Below are 27,736 nucleotides of genomic sequence, written 5' to 3'. Positions count from 1 at the left end.
ATGGTGACAATTTGGTTGAAGGACATATGGCCTGCCTCCAGCCAAACTCAGAGAGAGACAGATGTTCTAGAAGCTGCCCCCCCCCCATGTGTGCCATGTGTGCTCTTTCCCCCAAGGGCTGTTCCTCAACTAGTCCTGCCCAAGGCTGCTTTTCTAATAACCTCTCACTTCCCATTATATTTCAGATGCCTTAGGCCAGGAAAGAAACCACACCACACTTTCTACGAACTCCCCATTGACTCCACTGATGGACACAGAGAAGAGCTGGCTGTATACTCTGGACCCCATTCTGGTCACCATCATAGCCATGAGTTCTCTTGGAGTCCTTCTAGGGGCAATTTGTGCTGGGCTACTGCTGTACTGCACCTGTTACTACACTGGCCTCTCTTCCCGGAGCTCTACCACTCTGGAGAATTATAACTTTGAGCTTTATGATGGCATCAAACACAAGGTCAAAATGAACCACCAAAAGTGTTGCTCTGAGGCATGACTGATTGCACTGGAATTACATTTGACATTTCATTCCAGCGGTAGTGGCTGGGGAAGATTACTTTTTCTATGGGAACTGAATGCCATAATTTTACACAAGCCCATGCTGGAATACTGAAGTGGGGAGGGGTCCTGTTGTTTAGAAGAAAAAGAAGAAAGCAGCAGCAGGAAGAGAGTTGGAAGAGGATTACCAGCTGTAAGAAATGTGGCTAATTGCTCTTGCAAGAAGAACTGGGTAGGCTGAAACAAAGGAGCCGCCACGCTCTCCGTTTTATTTCTTCTATGAGCCAATCCCATCTGTAGAAGGCAAAAGATTCACTTTGCTTTGAGGGAACGAGGGGCAGAATGTTGATAATTATTTGCCACTTCCTTCTTCAGATGAGATTGCTAAGCAGCCCCCTCCCCCTCCCCCTCCCCTTTCTATTCTTAGAAATTACAATCTCATGCTTGCTCGCACACAGAGGTACCCGCAGATCACCCGTCAGAAATGGGGCTTGGTTGGAAGGCTCGGCTTTGGGCTGTAGCTGGTGCAACAAGCCCAGGACGCTGCAGCCGCTTCTCACCCACCCCCACCCCCCACCCCACCCCACCCCTCCGATGAAACCGGGTTGCTCCTCTTCACCGATCAGGGGAACTGGGGAAGGAGTGGGATTCGGCTGGCGGGTCAGTGGGAGTCGCAACGCTTTCTTTCCAGATTACAAAGCAAAAGGAACAGACAGCCTGAGGTGTGAAAGTTGACAGAAGGGCCTCCTCCAGAGAAGCTGAAGAGCCTTAAAGTGATTTGTGAATAAGAGCCATTTATTAAATCCAGATCTTGGACTGAAACAGCGGAGGCCTTCATCACAAGGGCTCTTTCTTCTCCTTTTCTTTCTGTCCCTCTTTTTTTAATCTTGTTCTTTTAGTGTAAGAAAATTGCAGCAAACAAAAGACACAATTATAAGGTGCCCAAGAACTCAGGAGATGGCTTTTTATACATTCAAGGGGAAGACAGGCTGCTAGGTAGATAGATATTTTTGTTAATGCTGTGGCCACTCTGATGGGGGGGGGGGGGAGTGTTCAAAGGCTCATGGAATAAATACAGTTATCCAGCCCTTCACAGAGTGGTAATGATACCTCTCTCTGCAGATATGATTTAATGTCATCATTAGCCAATAAGAAGGACTTAATTCTGCAAAGAATTCTAGACTAATGTACCCTTTGAACAGATGCATGATTCTGGTGCTGTCTGGCAAAAGCATAAGTCTTTCACAGATTTCGGTCCTTCGGGGGGACCCAGCCATTATAATCCTTAGATTATGGCAACATTGCAGGGTATCAAGGTTAAGCTGATATTCTAGTATGGATGTCGAATAAATGGATCTGGAGCAATCTTCTATCACCTTCTTCCTTCAGAAAAATGCAATTTGCTTGTTGTGGTTTGCAACGCAACTTGTTTATTTTTGAAGGGCTTTGTGTGAATATGTGTGTATGTGATTTTTTTTTTTAATAAAGTGCCTTAGAAAAAATATTTTTCCCTTTACTTAGAGATGTGTGATGTATCAAAATACAACTGAGGCATTCAACCTTTCTCCTCCTATTCCTCCTTCACTTCTTCATTACCATCAGATCTCTACTGGGTAGAGTTTTGTCCTTTCAGATAGTCAAATATATATCTAACATTTTCATGTGTGCTGTGCCATGCTTGAAGTGTGTTGCAGACCAGTAAAGGTTTACAGTACCAACTTTCAATTTCCAATGCCTTTTGTTCAGCTCTTGACAGCAATCTTCAAGCCACATTGTTTGGAAAAATCACAGGGACTAAGGTGTGGAAAGTTTTTCAAATTAGCAGATTGGATAAGCAGATTTTTTTAAAAAATGATAATTTTAGGAGGTACACCTGATAGTATGATAGTTTTATGTCAACATAATAATGTTGTGACGCTAGCATAACTTCATCTGTGTGATGTTGTGCTGGCGAAGCTCTCTTCTAGGTATGTACCTAATTGTCCAGTAATTGCTGAAGCCACTTCACATGTTACATTTTGCAGGAATGCATTTCTAAACTGCTACTTGTGAATGTAACATGCACATCTTTGGGTACAGACATGTCATATATGTACATGTGTATGGAAATGAGGATTTGCAGCAGCTCTCCTAATTTCACAGGATCTGTTGCCATGCAGATTACGAAACGCTCCTCTGAGCAGTTCTATATGCATGCTTACCAAGCTGAATGTCTAGAATTTTTGGTCTATGTGGTGATAACCACCTGTGTGCAAGGATGTGAACAAGGCACTTACTTTCACTTTAACACACTGAAGCCACAATTATGTACAGATCTAGGTGTGCTCAGTGCCACTGCTTTTGGTGCATTTAATTCTGTGATAGACTAGGATGTTAAAGCATTGATTTTCGCACTATATTCTCAGTTCCTCAGAAGACCATCAGGAGCATCTCAGTGGGATAAATAATACTAAATACGTGTCCTTGAAAAACAACATGGGCCATATGCCATCCATCATTCCTAAAATGAATAGCAGTATCAGGAGTTTTGGAATATCCACAGTTCACACAAAGCAAACAGCTGGCTAGCCAGTGGTTCATGCCCAAGAGAATGCTTTGGAATATGCCCCCAAGTTCCATATAAGAGTTTAGTTGTAGTGCTCCTGGGCTTCCTCAGCAGAAGTCAGCATAGAGAACGTACTTTGATAGCAGGACATTTGAAAAGCACTGCCTTAAAAGCAGCCTTGCTCTAACAGAATAATTACCGTATCTATCCAGGTATGCCATGTACAAATACACTTTACCCCATCCTAATCTTAAACACAGAGAGTGATCATCCAATTTACCGGGTCCCCTTCTGCAGACCACATTACTGCTACTACTGTTGAAGAAAGGGCCACAGGCCAGCCAAAGCTTACCACTTGAGCACTCCACAGTTTTCAGTGGAAGACTAAAGCGTGGCTGGATTGGGTCCCAACTGTATTTCTCTTATTCTTGTATGGTGGATGAAGGAAGACCTCACAGATGATATAGATATGTTAAAAGGTAGTATTGCTGTCTGTAGTAGACATACAGAGAGTGAGAGTTCGTGTATGCATATATTACAATGTATATGTGTTTGCGCGTGCTTGTGAGTTCTCTGTATGCATTATATATGTGAGTGGCTATGTGGGGTTACTTGTATCTTTAATGGAGGCAGGAGGTTGTTACTGCCCTTGGCATGGGTTCAAAGGGGAGGGCAGAGCAAATGGCATACAATTGAAGAGTCCCACTTACTTTGTATTCCATGTTGGCAGGTACAGGGGCTTTGTTGTGTGTGCACTCAGTGAGCTGAATCAGGCCATAATGCTGCATAGCTAATACCTCACCTACCTCTGCGCTGGGTGCTTTACTGTTCTAATGCAGAAAACGGTGTTTGATTGTATTTTTCATAGGGCGAAAGAAAAAAAGAAATGGTGCATATTTCCATGTCAGTATGTTGTCATCTGCAAATGTATGTTGTAGTTGATGATCCATGTTCTTTAGTAACCTCCCTCTTTTCCAATGGGCAAAGAAACACAGCCTAGTGTTACCAATGCCTTTGCTGAAATGCTGGTTGCCCTCACCCTCCCTTCCTGCCTCCCATGGTCAGCTTCACCATGGCCAACAGGAGCACCACAGTATAGTTGGTCTTCGCTTTCTAGGGAGATGTCAACAAGAAAGCATGTCAGGGGAGTAAGGAAAAGAATGCAGGAAACAGGATTTCACATATCTTGCCAGCTCAAGGTAGTTTGACCATTTACTGGCTGTGCCAGATCATGTGGACTTTAAAGCTTTTACTGTGATTCTTCAGTGTTTAAAGAAAACTCAGACTGTGTTTCTATGATTTGTATAAAAGCCTTTTAAAAGTACTATTTAATAAACATTATAGTAGATAACTTTTCTGAGTCCGTTTATTTTGTAGCTGGGAAAGAGTGGTTACTTTAAAGTCCATCCCCCACATTTCTGATGCTTCAAGGGAGGTCTCCCTGCCAAAGCAGATTCCCGTGCCCACAGCCAGTATGATTTTGCCATTGTCCGTGGGATTGACTGGATGTAGACTTTAATGCGGATGGCAGTGGGCCTTTCCATCCAGGGAGACTAATTGTGCCACACAACAAGTTACATACAGTGAGAGGTGGATTAAGGTGTGATTAGGTATAATTGCACTCTCTTGAATTTCCATGGCAGAGTGTAATTTCAAAAACACTTGTTATGTGAAGTCTTGGCTACAATCCAGGAATGCTATTGTGACTGCCCCATTGAAATCAAAGCAACAAACTGTTAATGGCTGAAGTGCCTAGGGCTTTCAGCAGAATTCGTAGCCCAAAGCTAGGTATGTTTACTTGGAAGCTATTCCCACCTTGTCCAATGTGGTTTACTCTCAATAAACGTACAGAGTGTTTTGATCTTGGGCAATACTACCATTAGCTGGATTAGACTGGTTTATAATATCATCTGTAATTACCAGGAAACAAATAAAAATTCTGTGATAAAATAAGCCCAAGTTGTTCACAAAGAGCTGAATTGTCTGACCTTCACACCTCTATGAAATATGAATGTTCTTGCCTGTTTTGCATACTGCATTCTTTTGCATTTCATAATGGGCAGGGATTTTGGAAATCCATGAACACTTTATTCAGCCTGGCTCTACAGGTTGGAACATATGTAAGGAAAGCGGTATGAAATTTGTTCTAGCCTGTAGAGCTACAAGGGGGTGGGGTGGGGAGCTGTTTTTAGAGAAAAGGGAAATTTGCATGGACTGACATTCTATGCCTAAGATCATATTCATTCTGTGTTTCTTGTGCACTTATACACAGAGGAACAAGCATGTGCCACACAGCCAGCTTTTCTGTTTGCTAATAATTTCCTATACACTTTAAAATAAATGTGTGATTTCCACACATTGCCCTCCTTATCTACAGATCTCACTTATTTTCACTATGGCACTGTCCATATATCTGTGTGTGTGTGTGTGTGTGTGTGTAGGCTACTTAATTCCATAGTGACTCCTGGCACCTTACAGATAAAAATTAAAAGAAAACAAAATAATTAAGAGAAAAAGAAGACAGCTAGCCAGAACCAAACCCCCCAAAGCCAAGCAGCCAATAACTAGCCGAACCACCAGATCTTAAGCAGGTTGCAAAAAGTCAGAAGGGTGGGAGCATTATGAATCTCCAGGGAGATATCATTCCACAGGACACGTCCCATCCCCAAGAAGGCACACTTCCTAGGTCCTGTAAGATGACACTGCTTAATAGAGAGGACCAGGAGCATGTCCACTCTAGCTAACCTGGGTAGGTGGGCAGAAGCATGAGGAAACAGGTGGTCTCTCAAGTAACCAGGCCCTGTGCCACTGAAGGGCTCTGTAGGTGATAACCCACACCTGGAATTGCACCTGGAAGCCAACTGGCAACTGGCGCAGCTCGCAAAGCATTGCCTATGCCTCTGCATTCTGGACCAGCTGTAGCTTCCAAGTGGTCTTCAAGGGCAGCCCCAGGAAGAGCACATTACAGTAATTCAATTGACAGACGACCAAGGCATGAGTAACTATCTGTAATACTATGTGGGAATGACCTTGGAAGACAGGAGGAAGAGCCGCAGCCTAGACAACCGGCACACAAAAGGTATCTCGGCCCATAGAAGGAAAAGGGGCATGGGAAGCATCTCAGAAGGGACCCTCCCCAGTTTTCTGGAAAGCAAAAGTAAAGGAGTAAAAGAATAAAAGAATAAAAGTAAAAAAGTAAAAAGTAAAGAGATCCAGTTTGGCCTAGTGGTTTCTAGCACCAGGCTAGAAAGCAGGAGACGGTGAGTTCTAGTCCCGCTTTAGGCATGAAAACTGACTGGGTGACTTTGGGCCAGTCCCTCGCTCTCAGCCCAGCCCACCTCACAGGATTGTTGTTGTGGGGAAAATAGGAGGAGGAAGAAGGAGTATTAGGTATGTTCGTTGCCTTGAGTTATTTATAAAAATAAAGATGGGATAAAAAAAATGTAAAAAAAAAAAAAAAAGGAGGGAGAAGGCCTTTCAGACTTGCAAGATTCAGTTACTGTAACCTTACAATAAAGGCAGTATTAGTACCCATGGTTTGTGCTTCTTGTGCTACCTCAAAGGTCTGACATAAATCTTGCAATCTTATTTTAAAAGAGAGAGAAGGAAAAAATATTTCTATATTCTCCTCTCTCATTTTAGAAACAGTCCATGCATTTATCCACATATATTTGTGTACAATTGTCTGGCTGTTTGCAACACATTCTTCCTAATAAGCTACTACATGGGCAGCAAGGAAAGATTAGTTTTCCAAAAAACTATTAGCCATTGAGAAGCCTCAAAAGCCTTCTATTTGCCATGGAGTTAGATCAGTGTTGCAGAATGAACTCTACATTTTATAAAACCATGATACTAGAGCTCAAGAAGTAGTAACAGGAGTCCCAGATTATCATCCTCAGTAGTTCAGCCTCATAAATCTTTTTCCAAAGGACCCTTTGAATAAGAGTTCAGCCGATGAGCTGTAAATAATCACACATGCCAGCCCATAACAATCACTTTAATAAAAATGCTCAACCAAATAATGCATTATATTTGGCACTTACAGAGCTTTTAATTTCTTCTGCACTAATGTCCAGAATTCCTGGAACAATGATCTCTGGATATTTTATTTATTTATTTATTTATTTATTTCCCAGATTAAATTCTCTAAAAGAGAATTGTAGAGTTGGACTTTGGTGTTTGAACTCATTTCATTTCCCTCCCTCTATATGAGTGTGAGCATTAAAATTAGATTTAAAAAATGAATTGTAATGTTCACATGTCCTTATTCTTTATTTGGCCCAGTGTCCTTGCAGCAAATATTGGGCATTTTTAATGGATTAATAGTGCCTACTGGCATCCAGCAATCTCATTCGCAGAGGGAATTTCTTTATCTTCCTCCTGCCTACAGGTGTTTACACAACGCTTGGAAAATTGTGCCAGATTTAGCCATGGCAAAAGTCAAGAGGCAGCAATGGCTGAGAGGAAACATCTGGAGCCTGGGGCCACTAAGGTCATTGTTCCATTTAAAAATGATGCTTGGCTTTCTAATCTCATATCTTTTGGACAGATTTATTATAGCTGGAAGTGAATCAAATCTTGTGGGATGATTGTGTTTTGGGGGTGAAATGTCCTGCAATAGAATACACTTTGTTTGTCTGTGGTGCTTGAATTCAGTCTCCCTTTTGGAGAATCATCTTTTACCCTTGTCACACTTCAGTATCATGCTGTGCATTTGTACTGTTTCTTATATACCCCATTGATGGAACATGATGAATTTTACAAGCAGTTTACATATTTCAGTTTATGCCTGGAGAAGATGTGTCCAAATATAAGAAGCGTAGTCATGTGTGACAATTCCACCATTGCAGTCATTGCAGGGCAATAATAGAATAGAATCACAGAGTGGGGAGGGGCTATTTAGACCACTGAGTCCAATCTAGTTTAGTGCAAGAATCCAAATTAAAGGATCCCAGTGAGATGTCTCTCTAGCCTTTACTTGAACACAACTAGTAAAGGGAAGATCACCACCCACAGGGTGATTGGGCTGTGCATGCTTCAAAAATAGAAGTGCTTTGGCACTCTAATAAATGCACTACTACTCTACTATTAAATAAAACACTTGCCTCTTTTCTTCCACAGGAACCTGAAAACAGAGGTGGTTACTTTAACACCATTTCATTAAAACAGCTGCATCTTTAATATGCTTCTTAAAGCTGCCATATCTTTATTCAGGTTCATGCAGAAACCAGAAAAAGGACATAGATGAATTGATGAATAACAGGGAAGTATAGCACTTGTTCATAAAATGCATGAGTTCCAAAGTATTTCTTCTTATCATCTGAAAAGAATATACTGTATAGCCGGCAGCCTAGAGTCCTTTTACCTTTTTTGCAGCTACATCACTTTGTTGATTCATATTCAGTTTGCAATCTACTCTTCCAGGCGCCTTGGAGAATATAATCATTCCAATCCTAAAATAGCAGACAATTTTAGGATTTCAAATCGTTCCACTACAAGCCAATTCAAGGTATACCAAGTCAAAATCAGCCATGCCAGAAAAAATGCAACACCTCTAAATGACATCGAGAGTAAACTCTGGATTAAGTGAGCCACTTGAAAGATGATTTAAAGGCATCAACTGCTTTGGTCATACTTAATTATTCTGTGATATACATTGAACATATCTACAGTGACATCTAGATGGAAGAAGTACCTGTAGGGGAGATTAAAAAAATCACAAGGGAGCAACTGTGATCAAAGTCCTGATCTTTTCCATGTGGACTTTTTTACATATACACCTGGATGCCCATGGCAGAGAGTGCCAAAATCTCATGAGAGTTCAACATTCCTTCCTGAACTCTAAGGGCTGCGATTGCAAAAGGATTCACCATCCCCATCAAAACAAAATGGTTTGGGCTAGAACTTCTTTGGCCTCTCATAAGAGTGAATCATCCATTGTCTGCTTGGCATGCATAGCTGCTTCTTTTAATTTGTCTGAATGAGAACTGGAGGAAGAAGGCGAAACCCTAACTTGGCTCACTACTGGAACCTGGGAGATTTGCTAGGGCTAAGGGCCTTGCTTTCATGGCCAAGATTTAGATCAGGGTTTTCAATCTAAACCCAGGCTTCATTCATGAACCTCTTTGAATCTCAGGATTCAGGTTCTGAAGCAAAAAGTCCTTTTGAGCAAGATGTCAGTAACCAGTCACTTAGGAATCTCCCTCTTAACAGTTAACAGGCAGAAAAACTTCTATACAATTCAGGGAGGGGGAAAGGGAGCACGAGGACTTAATACACTTAATACTGATGGGTGTTACTAAGCAAGACAGCTTATTTTAAATGTTCATTGATTTCTATGTCATGCTGCCATAATATGTTTCATTTTCAAAATTAAATATAATTGGCAGATCCAGGCTGAGGACCTTTCCACACACACTTTTTTGCATTTCTCCTTGATCAGCTAAGGACTTGAGAGGCATTTTCTTATTCCAGAGCTGTGGCAATTTGAGGTAGGAACACTGTTTGAATCCCCCTTTTAAAACAAACTTTAATGGTCAGCTGGAGGGGAACTGACTGGCTCATGGTGTGCCCTGCCTCTTCTTAGCTTTTTAACATCAGCAGGCCATCCATCCACTGGTTTATGAAGAACTGAAACAGAGTGAAAACCATGCTGTGTGACTATGCCTACGGTCAGAATAGGCACATTCAATTCAGTGGGACTTAAATTCATCATCTGTAAACACCACTGATTTCCAGGGAGATATTTTAAAAGCCAGTTTGGTGTAGTGCTTAAAGCACTGGACTAGAAATGGGGAGCCCATGAATTCTAGTCCCGCCTGAGGCACAAAGCCAGCTGAGTGACCCTGGGTCAGTCCCTCTCTCTCAGCCCTAGGAAGAAGCAGGCAAGGGCAAACCACTCCCGAAATCTTGCCAAGAAAACTGCAGGGACTAGTCCAGGCCAGGAGTCAAGGCTGACTAAAAGGCACCAAAAAAAAAAAGGTAAATATACCTTAAGTGTGGATGCAAGTGTGGAGCACAGGAGCTTGACTTATTTAAGCCTATAGCTCTTGAGAGGTTGGCAGTTGTAGTTCTTTTGTAGGGTTACCTGTGATTCAGTGATGTGACTTCAGAATAAACAAGGATAAGGATGATTAGAAGGATGCCTAGCAACATGCAGAAGCCTTGGATGTACAATTTGAATGTTCTCCTTAAGCAAGGGTCAATATTTCTCAGACTTGCTAATTAAGTCCCAACTTCACAGTCACATGAGAATACTCTGATCGTGAACTCAGTTCGTGAACTCCCAGTATTGTGAGTTGGTTCCCCCATTTAAAGAGCATTTAGAATAAACAGTCAACGGTTTCTGGATCGGAGATAGAGCCTTAACAAGCTGCACAAACTCTGTGAGTGAAACTCTATTTCAGCTCATCAGGAATCAAGTTTTTAAAAACAGAAACAAAACAATAAAAACAAATCCCAAACACCTTATTAACTAGATGCTTAGAATAAAATCAGTGCCTCATTAGACAAGGCATCTCAGATACAAGTCAGATCAAGAGACTTTGCCTCTTTACCTAACATGCCATCTTGCTAACAAGACTCTCACAGAAAATTAACATTTTTTATCCCATATGGTATAAACACAGGTATTCAAATGTGATGCAGGCATACGATATGCATGGAATACTAGTTTCCTGGATTTCACAGATAAGCTGATCCACAGTTTTCATGTATTTTGGTTAAAAATCAAGGGTTGGCTTAACTATGGGTGGGTTTAAACGCAAGTATGCATGAGAAATATGGGTACTTTTAAAAAGTATCTTTTGACACTCCCACAACCTAGTCTGAATCTTGTTTGAAAGGAAGTATCAAAGGGACCAGAACTGAATCAGTTTGCCATCAAATTGCAAGCTGAAAGCAAATCATGTTGCCTGTGAATCATGAATCTCCAGTTTGTGCTGACTTGGGGTTGATTTGCACATTTGACATAATAAGGACATCGTAGCTCAGACTCCACCTCCGCCTAAAGAATGTTCATTAGCACATCTGTTTTAGATGTTAGGCTTCCTCCTATAGCCTTGCAGAATGAAACAACAGCTGGAATTGCCAGGGCTCATGTAATGGGTACATGCAAGGAACACGTACAAAGTATGGTTTGGAAGTGGAAAGGATCAGATGGATTTAGAGGTTTAATTAAAGGCTGCAAAGCTCCTAGGTTGAAGTGGAATCTCAGAGGTTATTTCAATACAGTTTTCCAAGTTGCTCTCATTTACTGCATCATTGATTTCAATGAAGTAAAAATAACAGAAAAGTGACCTTGATGTATGGGACAAGGAGAGGAAAGAGGGCAAAGTTCAAATGACTATTCTGATTCTAGGCCTCTCCAAAACTTTAAAAGTCCTTCCTACAAACAACTGCACTGGACCTGTAAGAACTGGATCTGCTCCCTACTCTGCATGTATTGAGATCTACCAAAAACAGCATCATCTGAACATGGCTAATGTGATTCCCATTCACACATGCAAATCATTTCTAGATATTATAGGTATCATGTGAACCAGCCCTAAGCACACAATGCCAACTTGTAAAGTAATCAGACAGTGGCATTTGTGCATGTATGAGCAAGAGTGAGTTAGCATACTCATTGGTTATAGGGAAATCTGGAATGTTTATACTGCATTAGTTTCCAATTTAGTATGTTGCTCCATGCATGCACAGAGAAAAATGAAGGCAGCATTTTTTATGACAAAAAATTTATTTACACAGATGTACAAATGGAAGAGTTCAGCACATTAAAATTCCAACAGATCACTAATCCAGATCAGATTTCTGGGAATTCAGAGTAGTTCATAAAAGACAAAATAATATCTTTCCCTTTTCTTTTACTATAAGATGACCTTTTCCTACACATCCATACCTCATTCATCCCCATCTCCTTCACTTCTGGGAAACAAAAGATTAATCATCTTTGTCCATCACCAGCTACTCCAACTGCACTGTAAAGACATTACCAGAGGTTACTGCCCATCAGCTGCCTTCTTCAGTCACTGATACACAATAACATAGCTATGGAATAACTACAAGGACCTATGGAGAGACTTCAGGCCAGTCACTGTGTCTCAGCCCAGCCTAGCCCTTTAAGCTGCTGTTATGGGGAACAAACTGGAGGAAGGAGCATTATGTACACTACCTTGAGCACTCAGAGGACTGAAATTTAACAAACAAGCAAGCAAGCAAACTGTTCTAGTGTTAGGTCTTTAAAGGCACTGTAGAAAATGCAGTTCTATAATTAAAATGGAAACTTTTCTTTTATGGCTCTTGATGTGATAGGTGTGTGCCAGTATTGTGATATGAAAGCAAGGGAAGGTCAAGGCTATAGGTTTCAATTTAGATCATCATCATCATCATCATCATCATCATCATCATCATCATCATCATCTAATTTCCATCCCTCACCCCTCATCCCACACACATATATTGGTTGCAGCCTTGAGTCTTTAATTTGGTGACAGACACATCTGCAGAGTCCAAGGCTTTTATCAAAATGATGAAAGTAACGTTGTACTGTTGATCCATAAACCCTGCTCCTCGGTACATGGAGGTGATGTCATGGCACATACATATATATAAAAGGTGGGGCTTGCAGCATAATGATGCTTTCCTTATTTGTCCCTCCCCCCCAAACAGATGCCTTGGCCTGGTTAGGGCTTGGGCAGAGACCCCTCCAGGGAATATCAGGGCTGCAGGCTAGACTGGAAAGAAAATGAAAACTTCAGATGAGGGGAACTCTATACTTTTTGCATCTGGTCCACTTCCCCCACCAGCTTTCCAATACTTTTCCAAATCCTTGACGAAGTACAGCTCTAGATTCATTCCAAGAGATGGAAACGATGCTTTCCCAGTGCAAAAGCAAGAGGTCTCCAAGTGTAGCAGGGATAAGGGCAGAGCCATTCAGAGGTAGGAAGGCTTTCGGCCTGAGCCTCAAGATTCAAGGGGGCTTCACATCTGCACTTTACTTTAGATACTCAAGTTCAAACCTTATTAAATTAAAATTAGTTCGTAGCCTTATTTTATTCTCATGTGTCATCAACAGTCATTTTGACTATGGCTAGAAGGCTTCAAATGCAGAAACTGGCCCAGGCCTCTATATCTCATGAGGAGAGCCTGAGCAGGGTGGGGACTTTTCATTGGATTAAGGATTATTGATTCACCCAAAACCCCCAAAAACCCTCAATCGAGGGCAACACTCCAGTAAAAAGAAGTACCCAAGGAGGCTTTCATTTCATTTCATTTCATTTCATTTCATTTCATATGTATTTTATTTCTTGATTTGATTCGATTTAAGCCCCCTCCCCCCAACTCCAAAAAGAACATGAATCAGGCAGACTGACAGCTACACCCTCAATGTTCTCCTCCACAAGCAAGTGAATGCGAAGGTAAAGGCCACGCAGGGACCATCTCCCTGCAGAAGATGGAGATGTTTAGAAGCAGGCATGGACTGGTTCAATCTCTTCCAAGGATCTTATCCCCACCTGTACTTAAACACAGCCCAAACATGCCCTGGCAACATTATTTTTCTGCCATGTCCCCATGCTTTCATTTTGTTCCCAGCCTTATTTGGGATTAAGCTGTCTTTGGCTGTATTGGTATTAAAGTAATATTTCCTCTTGAGCCTGACAGCATCCAAAGGCAGCCATTGAACATATAAAACATTTGTCACTCATTACCTTGGAGGGAAGTAGGTGAGTGACAATAATTGGGAACAGAGCTAATAAAGCAGGATAGGGGACAACAATGTGGACAGCAAAGTTCTTGTCACTAGAGATTTTGCTGACTTCAGAATGTCAGCTTGGCACTGGAGAAAGTCCCTAAGCGAAGAGAGAGCATTGCCCACTCCTGAGCATCTTCCACTTAGGGTGGAACGTCTGAAGGCCTAGTCAAATTAGGAAAAGGACATTCTCCCTTCTCTCCCCGCCACGGATTCTTTTTGTGGTTATAAAAAAGGCAGAACTAGTGATGAGAATGCATGAGAGAATGAAAAATATCTGTCTAGCTCCCTCACTCCCTCTGTGCAGCAGGAAACAATCCATCCATAATTCCCAACATTTTAAAAAGGATCTGCTTCTGTTCTGCTTCTACAAAGTTTGTCACTTGTTGCCATCTGATGTTTTCTGGAATGCTTGCAATGTAATTGGCGCCAGCACATGTCCATGAGGAGGTCATCTGACGGCAAAAGCCGCCAGGCCATAGCAAGCATTAACTGGGGATCAGACAACAAGCAAGGACCATTCAAGCCAACTGCACAGCCAAGGACTGAATCCCAAGGTATGAGTGAGGGCATATTTTCCTCACAAACCACCTAAGAGACTTGATGGTTGGAAAATCTTCTGCATGTTGTCAAGTCAAGCAAGTCTTTTGGAGCCAAAAGAAAAAACAAAAATAAGGCAAAACACATTTCTGTTCTTATATGTCCGGTGGAAGTAGTTTTTCACAAAGGAAGCTCTGGTGAAAAAGGCTTCTGTGGAATGTCATGACTGCAGTTCATGGGGGAGGAGACCAGGGAAGGCTAGCCTGCTTTACGATCCAAGGATGCGGAGAAAACAGTATGACCTAGGAGCAAGAGAAAGACTCAGCTTTATCAGAAAAAAAGAAGACAGCGCTGGGGCCCATAGGTGTGCTGTTTTGTTTGCATTCTTACCTAAGTTAGGTATGGATTGCCTCTGTTCTGTTTCAAGATGTTTTCCTACATTTTACTGGTCTCCATTAAGGGAACTAATTTCAGCTGTTCCAATAGTGTGCCTGTTCTGTTTTGCAGAAATTAATACAGAAAATGCTGTTTTGCTCTACAGTATGCCTTTAGAACTGCAGTCCACGTGCATATAACCATTCATGATTCCTCTCCCTCCTGTAGCTGTTCTGACTGTCTTCCAAACAACCCTTCAGCTAGGGCAGGCCTGAACAGCTTGTGATTTCACCTTAGCTTCTAAGGTCAAGTGCTTCATTCCCTGAATGGCAGGCAAGCTGAGTCTAGCCATGCATGAGCTTTTCCCCAGATTATTGCTCGAAGGATCAATAGCCCTGGATGGCCGCTTCAGGAAGAGCTGGCCAACTACAGACAGATGGGGAGATGAAGCATGAAGTTCTTCAAAGGGCTCCTGCTCCCCCTGCCCTGCTTCAACTGGTTCTGGTGCTGAAATCAAATACCAGGCAGCTGACCTTGGTTGGGCCAAATCCTGCACAACCAGCCAATCCCAGATTTGGAGCTTCCTTTTTAGTTCTGTCTCTATCTGTGGCTATATCCAGCGAACCAGTTAATATTACTGTGGTATGCTCCAGACTATTAGGTGGCATAGTATGCCTGTATAACTTTGCTATGTCCCCACAGCTTAGTTGTATTCATAAACAAGGCCATGAATGGTGCTGTCTTAACAGATTAAGTTGGGGGAAGTTAACGTACAATGATTGGTGGATTTCCCTGCCAATGAGAAAAACATCCACCAATCACTCTCCATAATGTCCAGAGCAGCTGGAGGAGATGAGTTCTGAGAGGTGGATTTAGCTGTCTGTCAGAACCTGATTGGTGAGAGGGAGGACTTTCCACCCTGTTTTACCACCCGCCTTACCCTACCCACACCCAGATCACCTGCAGCACCTGACCCACGGGGGGGGGGGTGACGGAGGCTGCCCACCCCATCGCTTTAACCCTGGGGACCATTAAAGCAAGAGAGGCCTTGTCCTCCTACCTTATTGGGAAGCCCCTACTGTGTGTGACCTCATACAGCTGTGAGCAGGTTGTGCAGAGGACCTGAGAAGTAAGGGTATGACTTCAGTCCTACTTTCTCCCTCACTTGGCCTGCTGACATGCCTCCCAGGAATCTCCCATTTAAGCCATCACTGCCAACACAACTGCCAACATGCCACATGGGGAACCTGGGAGGGAAACCTAAGTAGGACTTAGCAACCACCCACCATAGGTGATTAAAGATGTGGAGGTGTGCTCATCGCAGCCAAAATCAGCCAATAGGAGCAGGGCAGGTCATGCCCTCTGTTGCATCATCACCTCTGTCACCTCCAAAGCACCGCACAATGTGCAGATGGCAAAGCTTTTATCAGAAGACAGAAAACGTCATTTCCACACTCGGTCCAGAAAAACCAAAGTTCGTTTGCTGGCCTCAGCTATGAGCTGGGGATGAGAGGAAGGCTGCATCGTGTGGAACTGACCTTCAAGAACAAGGAGAGCCAGGCATCCTCAGGCCAAAGTTAGCGGATGTGCCTTGAGTCAAAGCCCATCCATTGCTTGGTATGCATTGAATAAATGCAAGTAATAAAAGTAAAAATGGATGTGTCTCCTTGTTAATACGTCCCATGTCTTGGCTGTTTTTTGCTCCCACAAACCTCAGCATCACCATCTGCGTTTGCATTTTGAATCAGCGCATGCCCTGGTGTACCTGTGTGCAGGCCCTCGCCCGAAAAAAGCTGCATTCCTGTGCTGCTACTTGGGAGCAAATGCCCCATGGTACTTACTTCTTAGGACTCCGTTCCAAAGAGAGATGCCCAGTGAATCTCTTAACATTCTGACTTCCTGAGGGCAACTTCCATTGAAGGGAAACCACGCATTGTTGACAAACGCCCCCATCCTAGCTGAAATTACTCCCTTTCTGGAAGTGAAAGTAGGTGTTTGTTCACACAGAGGACGATGGCTGCATTCACGTATGGTATAACGCATAAGGTTTGTTTGCCTTAGCAAAATGTGTGAACCCAGCCCTTGTAACCGCCTGGGGCCAGTGCATCTGTCTTAGCAGTTCTCTGCTGAGAGCTGCAGAAATCGGAGTCTGTTCTAAATAAATGATGGAAGAAATGGAAGGGGTGGCGGTGCTACAGCTGCTTGCTGCAGAACCTGGAGAGGACATTTTTGGTTGTTGCAAGAGGCAGACCCCCTTCTAAATGCATGTCAGGAAGGGCTCTAAAAGTTGTGCATGTGCCATCTTCTCCTATCTTGTTGGCTACTACCTTCCTCTGCCTCATCCCCATTCTTTGAAAAGTTTGATTTACCCACGTTTATGCTTATCCTAGCTGAGCTGTAACTATTCTTAAAAATGGGAGAAGTGGAAATAGACCATTGCCTAACAGAAAGTTGGTTGGTAGCATCAGCTGCCGCTAAAATGTTTTGTGTGGTTCAAAGTAGGGCTTCCTTGACTTCAAACACCAAATATTTATTTTCTGAACACCCCACACTAAAACGCTATGTAGACACACCCTCCTAATTGTGATGCCTTCTTCATCCTATTCTGAGATCACCTCTCTTCAGTTCTGAAGTCATTTGTACTGTGTTGTCAGTACTAAAGTCTCTTAAAATAGGGAGTTTGTCACCAAAGCCACCCATGTGGCCTACTTCCCACTTGGTATCATGTTTTCCAAGACAAAAGGCATCCAGTCTGGGCTTCAGCCTTGCACATCCTTCCCTCTGGCCCCTCTCTCCCTTCATCTTCATTATCAGCCAGAATAGATGCTGGCTTGTTAATATTTTAAACATCTTGGGTGCTTGCTTTATGATATTTCCATGTAAACAAGAGCTCCCCCTCCACAGCTCGTCTCTCTCTCTCTCACTCTTTCTCTTTCCCCCTCTTTTAGCTGCAATAACATCACCCATCACATCCATTTTGTGCAAATTAGGAATATGGGTTTTTAAGATTGCAGTGACAGGTTGATGCGACAGAGGGGAAAATTTATGTTAACTTAGGGACATCATGGAAACGGTGGAACCAGACGCACCCAAGCTAATGGGGTTGCTGCTGGAAGCTGCACTGTGTCTCCCTTGCTGCTGCCTTTCATGCCTGTGTGAGGCAAAAAGGGAGGCTTTTGAAGCCGCGAGGGGCAGCTGGCAGTGCCGTTGGAGATGACGGTCCCAGTGTGATCCTCCTGACAGCTCTTTCCCTCACCTAGGTGAAAGAACTGATGGGCTGATTGATACCTGAGGGAAAGGCTGTCATCAGGCCAGGCACAAACAGGGAGATAAGTGACTTCCTCAGTGTCAGACCTGTCCTTCTAGAACAGCCCGCAAATCACTTTGGCTCCAGATTCTTCCCCTACTGTAGCAGACAGCAAAAATGCAGCTAATAGGAGCACCAGAGGCAAAATGCCTGCATTCACTGGCTCCCTCTGGACCCTGAAACCCTGGGATGTGGCTCAGGGGCTGTGCACTCCATGAAGTTTGAAAGCTCTTTCATTTTGCTCAGAAAGTAGAACTATCTTAGCTCTGTTGGGCTACCTTCTTATTTTCCTGCAAGAAAAAGGTAAAATAAAGAAAAGGAAAACCACCTCTATGGGGCCCCTTCCATGACTGACAAGGGGAGGGTGAAGGAAGGTAAATGGATGGCCTGACTTTGTCTCCCAGTGTCACCTGCCAAATGATAGAAGTGAATCTGAGGCAATACAACAGTGATCAAAGCCATAAAGTTTTAATGATCATCATTGCTCTGCATTTATTCAGATGTCTCGGAAGCCAAGATCGCCTCCAAAGTACCTTCAAGAACTAATTATAACCTAACAAACATATTATTCCATTTTAATGGCCCAGAAGCATAGCTATGAAAAATTAGAGATATTTTTATCTCTTACAGCAACAACTTCAAAACATGCTGGAAGACCACAGCAAAAAGACGGGTGAAGTCCCAATGAACCACTAATTAATTGCTTGTGGGTGTGCAGGTAGCCCAAGCTAGGTCTTTTTGCTGCTCATTGTCTTCCTCTTTCCCATGATCTTGACACAGTCCCATTTTAATTAATTTCTTGTGAAAGGCTCTGATCAGATACTCAAAGGATTAAAATCATGTCAATGCTTGGCTTTTGCTCCTAAAAATTACCCAGTCTTGGACAATCAGAGGAAACAGGTAGGCAGACCTTAGGCATTGTGCTATGTTTTCCATCTCATTCCTACCCCCTTTCCATTTTGGATCCACTGGGCTTAATCAGGGGCAAAAAGTCCAAACCTTCAGAGGACCCTTTTTACATTCTCACAAAGAAACATGCTGGTGGCTTATTGTTCATATCAGGGTTCCTTTACATATTGGCCCCAAGCCTGGCCTGGAAGCCTTAAATGTCTACTGTTTGTGAATATGGTTTAGCTACTTATCTTTGTAGTGTTTGATATTAGAAAATGCCCATTCAGACTGAATCTCGCATCTTCCTGTTAAGGCACCGAGTTGCTTCTATCTGATGCATTGCTTGGAAGCTGTCTTGCAGAGCAAAAGACTACCCCAAAGTCATCGGTGGTTAAAAAAAGAAAGAAAGAAAAAACTCCCTGATTTATGTAATGCACGAAGTCCGCAGCCTTCTCAAACCTGGTACTGTGGAGATGCAATAGATTTCAGTTCCCATGGCTTTGAGACATTGGACATTGGGCTGGTTAGGAATTATGGGAATTGATATCCAATACATCTGGACAGCATCAGATGGAGGGAATCTAAGTGTAATGCAAACTAGCTTCTTTATTACTGTCAATCTAGCCCTAGCTGAGTTAATTTCCTAAGCATCCTATTGACATGTTGAGAATTATACGAGATGAAACCCAACCCTTTCGAAGCACCCTGAGTTGGACAAGATTGCCAGTCTCTTTACTTGGAAAAATTCCTAAGATACAGGCCCAGAAAAGACCTCTCACTACAAGCCAAATCTGACATGACATGATGTTATTCATGAAGTGCAATTATGCAGTTTTGCTCTTATTTTAAATATAGTTTGGGCCAGAAAGATGTGAACAGGGCTTTGATGCCCTCATGTTCATTATTTACTTTTTAACAAATCATTTGCACAACTGTTGTCAACTGGAGTCTAATATTTATTTCCGGTTCATGCTATTCTTACTTTGTCCCACTTTTTTTGAACAGGGTGAAGGTTCAGAGGCACAATACAATATTTACAGAAACTGAATTTCTCCTGGAAGGAAATCAAGGGAAGTCTCTGGAATTTCATAACAGTAGCATTTGTTTGCAAATGTACAGGTTAAGATTAGGGAAGCTGAAACAGACCCAAAGTAAGCCAAATCCATTGTCCTGAACCATCTCTCTGGAGAAATCTCAGTTTCTTAGCTTCTAAGAGGCACCAAATCTGATGGGCTATGATAACTAGGGGCACAGTGGCAGATTCCTAAGCTATCCCTGAAGCCTGGAATGGAGACGAAAGTTGCTTCAGGAGAAGTAGCATCAAAGCGAGTTCAACAGAGAAGAGAAATAAATGGTACAGTAACTGTACAGAAACAAGTAAAGGTGGAACAAGAATAAATTAAGTCCCAGCTGCTGTGTAGGATGTTTCATAAACAACCACTATACTTACACATTAACAGCAACAACATATAATTTAAAACGTGACTAGTAGTGTGAACGATAATTTTGTGAGTAGCAAACAGTGGCCATAAGTGTTGGAAGGTATACTTGATGTAAAGAGGCCCCCTCATTGGTTTGGGGTTCACCTCATTCTGTAGCCAGGAGGAAGTGCAGTGCTGATGAAAGAAAGCCGAATGCTTGACAGGCATAGCAGCTGCCTGGCTCCTGCGTGCTGTGGGCCTTTCAGATGATTACTGGCTCCCCTCTTAGCATCCACCGTGGCTGCTGCTGTGGAAACTGTGCTGTAGCTTGACCTACCTCTCTGATCCCGCTGTTTTTTGACAGGGCCATGGAGGCAAATGAGCCTGTTGCCGAGCACCCTGGGCTCTGGAGAACAAAGCGAGTTTCGCCCTCCATGGCTGCCCCTTTTCTTCTCCTTGTCATGGGCCCTGACACCCTCCATTCCTACTAATGTTTCAGCTGGGGGGAAAACAAAAAGGGGGGCTGCTTTAGTACAGCCATCTCTCGATCTGCCAAGTTTCCATTTGTTTTCCTTGTTCTCTAATGGTTTCGGTTTCTTTCTTGTTTTAAAGTTTTCATGCATCAACAGCAAAGAGAGGGAGGAAAGCAACAGACTGTGGAAGAACAAGGGGTGCCGTGGGTATAAACCATTTTCTCATTTGCTTAGATTCTAAAATGTTAACTCATCCTAATGCCACTTTAATGTTAATTAATGGAGCACCTTCTATGTACATGGTGTATATGGTGCATTACCAGCTAAAAGCGTTTAAGAATTCATATTTGAAGATGCATATTTTAATTTCTCTTCTCCATTTAAGCCTTGTATGAAATACTGCATAAACTACAATGAGATTCAATTAAAAACATTGTTATGCATCCTGCTATTGACATCTGTAATACTAATTAAGCACTAGACGGCGATGAGTATGCAGATTCATCATTAGTAAGCAGTGAGATGGTCCTAAAAGTTCTTATTGTAGATTCAGTGACAAAATCATGTCTGGATCTATCTATTTGGAATTTCAACATTTTCAACCCCCACTCCCACCCCCAAACTCTCATTAAATCATCTAAGTACAGCCAAGCATAATCTAGTTAATGCCAATGGCTTATCAAACAGTTCCAGTTCCACAGTAAGTTCCAGAAGTGTAAATCATTGCAGTAAAAAAGAGCTTTTTCTTATTTATCTGCTAGATGTATATCCCACCATTCTTTAAGGAGATCTTCCACATTTTATCCCCACAGCTCTGGAGCAGAGAGGTACTAGCCCAAAGTCACCCAGTATTTCTTGTATAGCCCAAACTTACAAAATATGTAGATTTAACCATATAAAAATTATTCTGAATGCATTTTAGCTAGGCAGCTGATGAAATAATGTGTGTACATGTTAGTTTTTACACAGGTCCCATCATGGATCATACCCAAGTGCCATCAGTCCATTTCTGCTCCAGGCCCAGGCTTGAGGCCAGACTGGCAAGAATCCAGATAATCCACTTTTTCCAGGATCCTCTACAACAGAGCCCCAGCTTTTTGTTACGTTCAGGTACTCATACACAAATACACACATACACACAGAGTCACACTATTCCCTTTCAGCAAAAGCAATGCTTTGCAAAGGGCAAAAAAAGAATAAGAAATGGCACACAAAAGAAATGGAAGAGATGAGAAAAAAGAAAATGAAAACAAAATCTAATTTACGCCAACACCATTCACTACGCCTCTCCATACCTTTCTGTCCTTGCAAACCATCCTTGACCACCAAGTCAATACACTGATTCAGATATTGCTTTTTGTCCTTTAAAGTTCTCACTGCACTTTTTTTTCCTAAAGATCTCATCAAGTCTATCCAACCATTAATTTCCCTTCCTCTTTCTTCAGATGTTTGTTCTGCAATTTGATCCTCCGACATTCTCTCCATATGACCAAACCACCTGGTCATTCACCTTTGTATTCATTCTGATTTCTTCGTCCTTCTTGACCCCATCTCCTTTTGTTTCACCACATGCAAACCTTAAGTGCCCCATTCCCACTGTATTCGATTTACTTTGATGTTGCTCCTGACATATCCAACTCTCGCTTCCATAGAACTAAATAATAATAATAATAATAATAATAATAATAATAATAATTATTATTATTATTATTATTATTATTATTATTATTATAGATTTGTATGGTCACCCATCTTAAAACAACTCTGGGCAGCTCACAACAAGAAAACTATAAAAGCATATAGAAAACTGAAAACCCGGCGCCTCAATCAACCTCCCAGGATGTCTCAACAGCTATCTGCTGGCTCCACCACACGACCCAATGCCTGGGTAAAGAGCCAGGTTTTAATGGCCCTCTGGAGGGCTGAGGGGGGGGTGCTTGCTGGATTGCTGGGGAGTGGGTGGAGGCACACTTCTAGGTCCCACTAGATGGCAATACCTCAGAGAAGGGACCTGGAGCGTGCAGAATTGGGCAGAAGCACACTCTCATACTCCACTATTTTTGCTTCTAACAAACATTCATTCCTCACAACAGACACTCAACACCAACTATTTTTCTACCAGCATTTGCACGTCTTTTTTTTCAGTCCAGTTTCCCATACTTTCCCATTCTACCAAAATATACCTATTCCTCTGTCGGCAATCGTTCAGTCCATTACTTGGTCTTTTATACATGAGCTTCCAGAACCAAACGGTACGTTGTATCATACGACTTACATTCACTGCAGATAATGCAGGTACTCAGCCTACAACACAGCGTCATCTGCATCCAAAAGTACACACACATTCATGTCCTAAACCAGCTCACCTCTAATATCCCCACAGGTATTCCTTGTCCATATACCCTTGTCCATAAGTATGTTAAGCATCTTACACCTGTGTCTTTCTCCCTAGTCAGTGTTGAACCATTGATGAAGTAATCCATTTATTCTCATGTATGCTTTATTTATACAACTGTCAGATGTAGTCTTCACACACACACAGATTAAACTAGTTGCACAGGCATTCCAGAAGCAAATCGCATTTCTCCAGTCATACCACCTATACATGCACCCTTACCATGGCTCAACGTTCTCACACCATGTATGACTTCCTTTTCCTCACTTTTTTCTTGGACAGTAACATTTGCAGTGTTCATTTCAATCCAGGTCTTCAACATATCACTATAATTCACATACAAGTCTCTAAAATGCTCCTTCTACTATTCCCTAACTTCAGTTCCGTTCCATATATATGTATGAGTTTGTATGGGTGCGCTTCTAATTGTGAAAGAAGCTTAGATCATGGAAGCAAACTTCAAAAAATCAAGGGCAGCCATTGGAACACCTTTTTTTTGGCACTTTTTCAGGATAATGGGGGCCTCTTTTAAAGGCTGCTCTCAGTTTATGTGGAATGTAAAGTATGATGCATTCCATAAAATAAAATTTTTCTTCTGATGCCACTGGATCTGCCAAGGCAGATAGGAGACCTGGATTCCACGCATGAAGCAGGCCCAGTTCTCCAACATGGGAAAACTCAGGTTATTCATGTGCAATGCCAATTGGAGAGGATTGCATCTGGGGAACTGTAATTCTGATTGACTTTTATGCGTAGACATACGTTTTCCTTAGCTGGAAAACCTAGATCAGTACTGGTGCATTCTTGTGATGCAACCTTTCAGGTTGCTGGAGACTCTGGAAAAGAAAGGCCTGGAAAGAAACCCAGCCTTATTCTCTCAATGATGCTGAATAAGGAAACTGAGGTGATGACATCCTTTTGTTTTTTTCAAGGGCAGGGGTAGCGCTCGAAGGGACTTCAAGGACATATTGTAGAAAGACAGTAGGCTTGCTTAACTAGCCTGAGTACAGCTGTTCAGGTCAGCAGTAATCCACCACTGAGGAATAAAATCTTGGCCACCTTGGTCTTTCTTGACCTCTCCAGCAGGGAACCTTGATGAACTTACCACAGAGAAGCTTCTAAAAGCAAAGTGATGTTTTCTCCCAGATGAAAATGAGGACAATTTCAGCAGACTCCAATATTCAAGACATAGCACACGTATACGCATGTGCACGTCTCGCAACTGACACATCAGAGGGAAAGATATAAGCATAAATCACAGTTCATTAAAAGACATTAGCGTCTGCAAAGCCAGCTTTTTCAAGCACAGCTGAGAGAGCATTTTAATAGAAAGCACAACAAGGCCATAGCAGATTCTGGCTTTGAAGAAAAAGAATGTCATTCCCTGTCAAGCTATGAAGAACTGTCTAAGCTTATAGAAAATTAAATTCATTTGTAATGTTGAGTATGGGTTTTTTTAAGCCTCTCCGTTCCTGCTTTTGTCCAAAAAGGCACGGAACAAATCCATTGCAAAATGGTTTATGAAAAGTAGCCACCAATCACAGCACAAGAGATGAGCAAGTCCCTTGAGTATCTCCAAAGTCTAGCGAGGGAGAGAAGCTTAAGAAAAACAAAATTTATTGTTTTCTGCATTAAAATATTAAGGACATCTTAAGAACAGCAATGAATCTAAACTGGAGCCTGTCATCAACAGAAATGAACAACTGGAATGCTTGACAACATACATAAATCTCAGATTGAAATAAAGTCCAATCAAATTCTCTTCAAGAAGAAGTGTGGAAAAGTTCTAATGCTAGTTTTAAAAAAGGCCAGATAGGTAAGCTCTTTCTATTATGTTTACTCACTTGTAGCCCTGCTAGTGTTTGTGGGACAAGAAAAAGGTGATGCACCCCTTTCACTCATGCCTTTGATGTGACAGTCCCAGGGCAATGCCACACAGCAATCTAAAATGTTTCTTTTTCTTTTCAAATAATTTTATTAAGAATTATAAATGAAAAAAATAAAAGTCAATACAAACTACAAAAATGCAAACAGAAAAACACACACAAAAAAAGGGGAGGGGGGAGTGTAGAAAGGAAAAAAAAGGAAAAAGGTTACTTCCTCCTTCATCCCAGCAGGTAAAACAGTTTTAATAGTTTATCACCATCTCTAAATAAAACATAATCTCTCTTCTCCCCATAACTAATTTCTTAAGTAAATCAATCAATCAATCAATCAATCAATCAATCCAAATGCTTCGTCAATCATTCTTTGTCAGCAAAAGTCCAGTAAGGGCAGCCAGATACAACTATTTTCCTCTTTTAGCCCTGATCAAACAAGCCAACTTATAAACCTTCCCTGAATTTTTCAAATTATTCTTTAACCCCTTCAAAAAAAAGTCCCAGAGGTAATTTGCTGATCATCTGTGTTTCCAAACAAAAATCCTTCAGAACTTTCACAGATTTCTTTCACATGTCCATTAGATAAAGTTTATCCTTTTGTTTGTTGCTTCTAAAAAAGCATTTCCAACCTTACTAGAGCTCTTTTGTATACCCAGGAGAAAAAAAATTATCCAAATCAATTTCCTGGTTTGATACGTGTTCATCTCCTTTAGGGGATAAATCAACCATCAGAACCATTTGCATTATATTTAAGTCCTCTTTCAAATTTATTTTATAAACATCCATTACAACTTGTTCTTGTTTTACAACTTCTTTAAAGCATGTTCTGTCCAGTTTCTCAAGCATTTAATCCATTCTATCCAATAACTTGGCTGAGAGGCATTTAAAAGTTTGCACTAAGGATTTCTGCTCCATTTTCTTTGTCTTCTGGCTCCCTGTAATGTCCAACCTTCAAGATTTTCTTATCATAAAAAAACAAAAGCAATCACCACTTTCCCATGAGAAGATATCTTCTAATAAATTCAAAACTATAATTCAAAATTTCTCTGGCCCCTTAATCCATTATTAACTTTCCAAAATCCATATACTAAGCACCCTTTTGCTACATAGTCCAAAAAAAAAATCATATATTTTCAAAAAGTTTAAGATCAAATTTACACCACTGTCTTTTAAGGTGGTGGAGACTCACCTAATGAATAGAGTAAAACCCCACCGGTCCAAAGGGTCTTAATCTCTCCAATATAAAAGACATAAAAAATCAATCCAAAAAAGTGATTAAGATATAAGGCTCAGTCGAGCTCTGTGTCCTAAGGCTGCTTCACGAGTGTGAGCTTGATGTAGTCTTGACTCCCAGCCACTCCACTCCTAAGCCAACTGTAAAACAATAGTTTCCATGGTCTACTCATGAGTAGTGGCTGTCTGGAGTCACATAGATGATCTCAACAATCTCTCCTTTGATCTGGAGAGATTACACTGGCCCAGATCCAACATCCAGCTGTGACTTCCCTTGCAAAGGCTGTCTTGCTAGGCAGCAAGAGGTCAGCTCGCCATGGCACTCACAGGAAGTCCAGCAATCTAAGCTGTTTCTGAAGCCAACTTTAAAAATTCCACACCAGACAGTGAATGGGTTGCCACTGGGACCATGCTCATGTTCAGTCTGGGCTACAGCCATTCCAGGCCCTGATTGATCATTCCTCTGCTTCTTGCCTTTCCCATCCAGATAGGGAAGGAAAAGCTCATTGGCTGCCCCCTATGTGAGTGGGTCTCCCTCTGCTCGTCTTTTTTATTTTAGGAGTTGTTCTCTCATCATAAGTCCTCATTCTTTTCTTTTGCTTTCCCAAATGCTTGCACCCATGGATACTTCATTCCCCCTTCCCCTTCTCTCCTTTGACATTCAACTCTCCTCCCTCCCTCCCTCCCTCCCTTCCTTGCGTCCATTGTTTTGGTGCTGTAATGATTAAAGGAAAGGGAACAAGTTGTTCCTTCAGTCCTACATTCCTCTGTAAGTCCATGCAAACTTTGTAGCAAGGAAAAAGTAGTAGTGCACCTTCACAGAAGCAAAGTAGCATTAACCTGAGACTGTTCAGTTTCGTTCTAATGTTGCAGCCTTTGAAAACACTAAGGGAAGGGAAACTTTGTAGATGTGCATCTGTGTGAAAAGCAAGAAAAGCATGCTTCACTCACCCTGGGCAGAAAGTGAATGGGTTCCCACTGGGAGATGTATGGGTTGAATGGAGTAGTGAGTTTCTTGAGGGGGTGGGAAAATACAGGGCAAGGAAAGTTCACTGACTTAATGGCCCATTATTGGATCACTCACAAAATAACTTTAAAAATCACAGCTACTGACCATCTGAGAACATAGCAACTGAGAGCCCAGGAAGAAGAGCGACCAACCACCTGAGAGGAGGGGGCATGCTAGGCACTGTGGCCAATCAGAGCTGTGGTTGTCACAAGATTGGAAGGAAGCTCTGCGGACTATCTGCACAGAAAAGCTAAAGATAGCTTGGGACAGAAAATGTGATGGAATGTATCTACGAGGAGGGAGATCAAGGCTATCAGGAAGGAGGGGGTGCATTCCAGGAGGGGAAAGGAGACAAGAGGCAGCACAGTCCACAGGGGGAGCGTGAGAAAAGTAAGAGATTCAGGATAGCTACTCCCTAGAACCTC

At 42.1% G+C, this 27,736-nt stretch overlaps 1 protein-coding gene and 1 long non-coding RNA gene across 5 annotated transcripts in view; one reads left to right on the top strand and one right to left on the bottom strand.

The window, feature by feature from the left end:
* NRP2 (neuropilin 2) overlaps window positions 1-4,378 on the top strand; it is a 188,339-nt gene extending 183,961 nt beyond the window's left edge. For all 4 annotated transcript variants that reach the window (XM_088135629.1, XM_088135630.1, XM_088135631.1 and 1 more), the window contains exon 17: window positions 186-4,378. In XM_088135629.1, coding sequence (XP_087991755.1) covers window positions 186-490 — 305 coding nt within the window. In that variant the 3' untranslated portion in view covers window positions 491-4,378. The remainder of the gene's footprint in view (window positions 1-185) is intronic.
* The window catches only part of LOC148216527 (uncharacterized), a 75,022-nt gene extending 47,657 nt beyond the window's left edge, over window positions 1-27,365 (bottom strand). Inside the window, exon 1 of the long non-coding RNA XR_015795180.1 lies at window positions 27,254-27,365. This is a non-coding gene — a long non-coding RNA (uncharacterized LOC148216527). The remainder of the gene's footprint in view (window positions 1-27,253) is intronic.
* Window positions 27,366-27,736: the final 371 nt, after the last annotated feature.

The sequence above is a fragment of the Python bivittatus genome, unplaced genomic scaffold, assembly GCF_059951505.1.
Source record: "Python bivittatus isolate LINGU-HERP-01145 unplaced genomic scaffold, Pbiv_v1 ctg000200_np1212, whole genome shotgun sequence".
Classification (NCBI taxonomy): Eukaryota; Metazoa; Chordata; class Lepidosauria; order Squamata; family Pythonidae; genus Python; species Python bivittatus.
The sequence above is the reverse complement of the archived record's forward strand: the minus strand, read 5'-3'. Positions and strand labels throughout refer to the sequence as shown.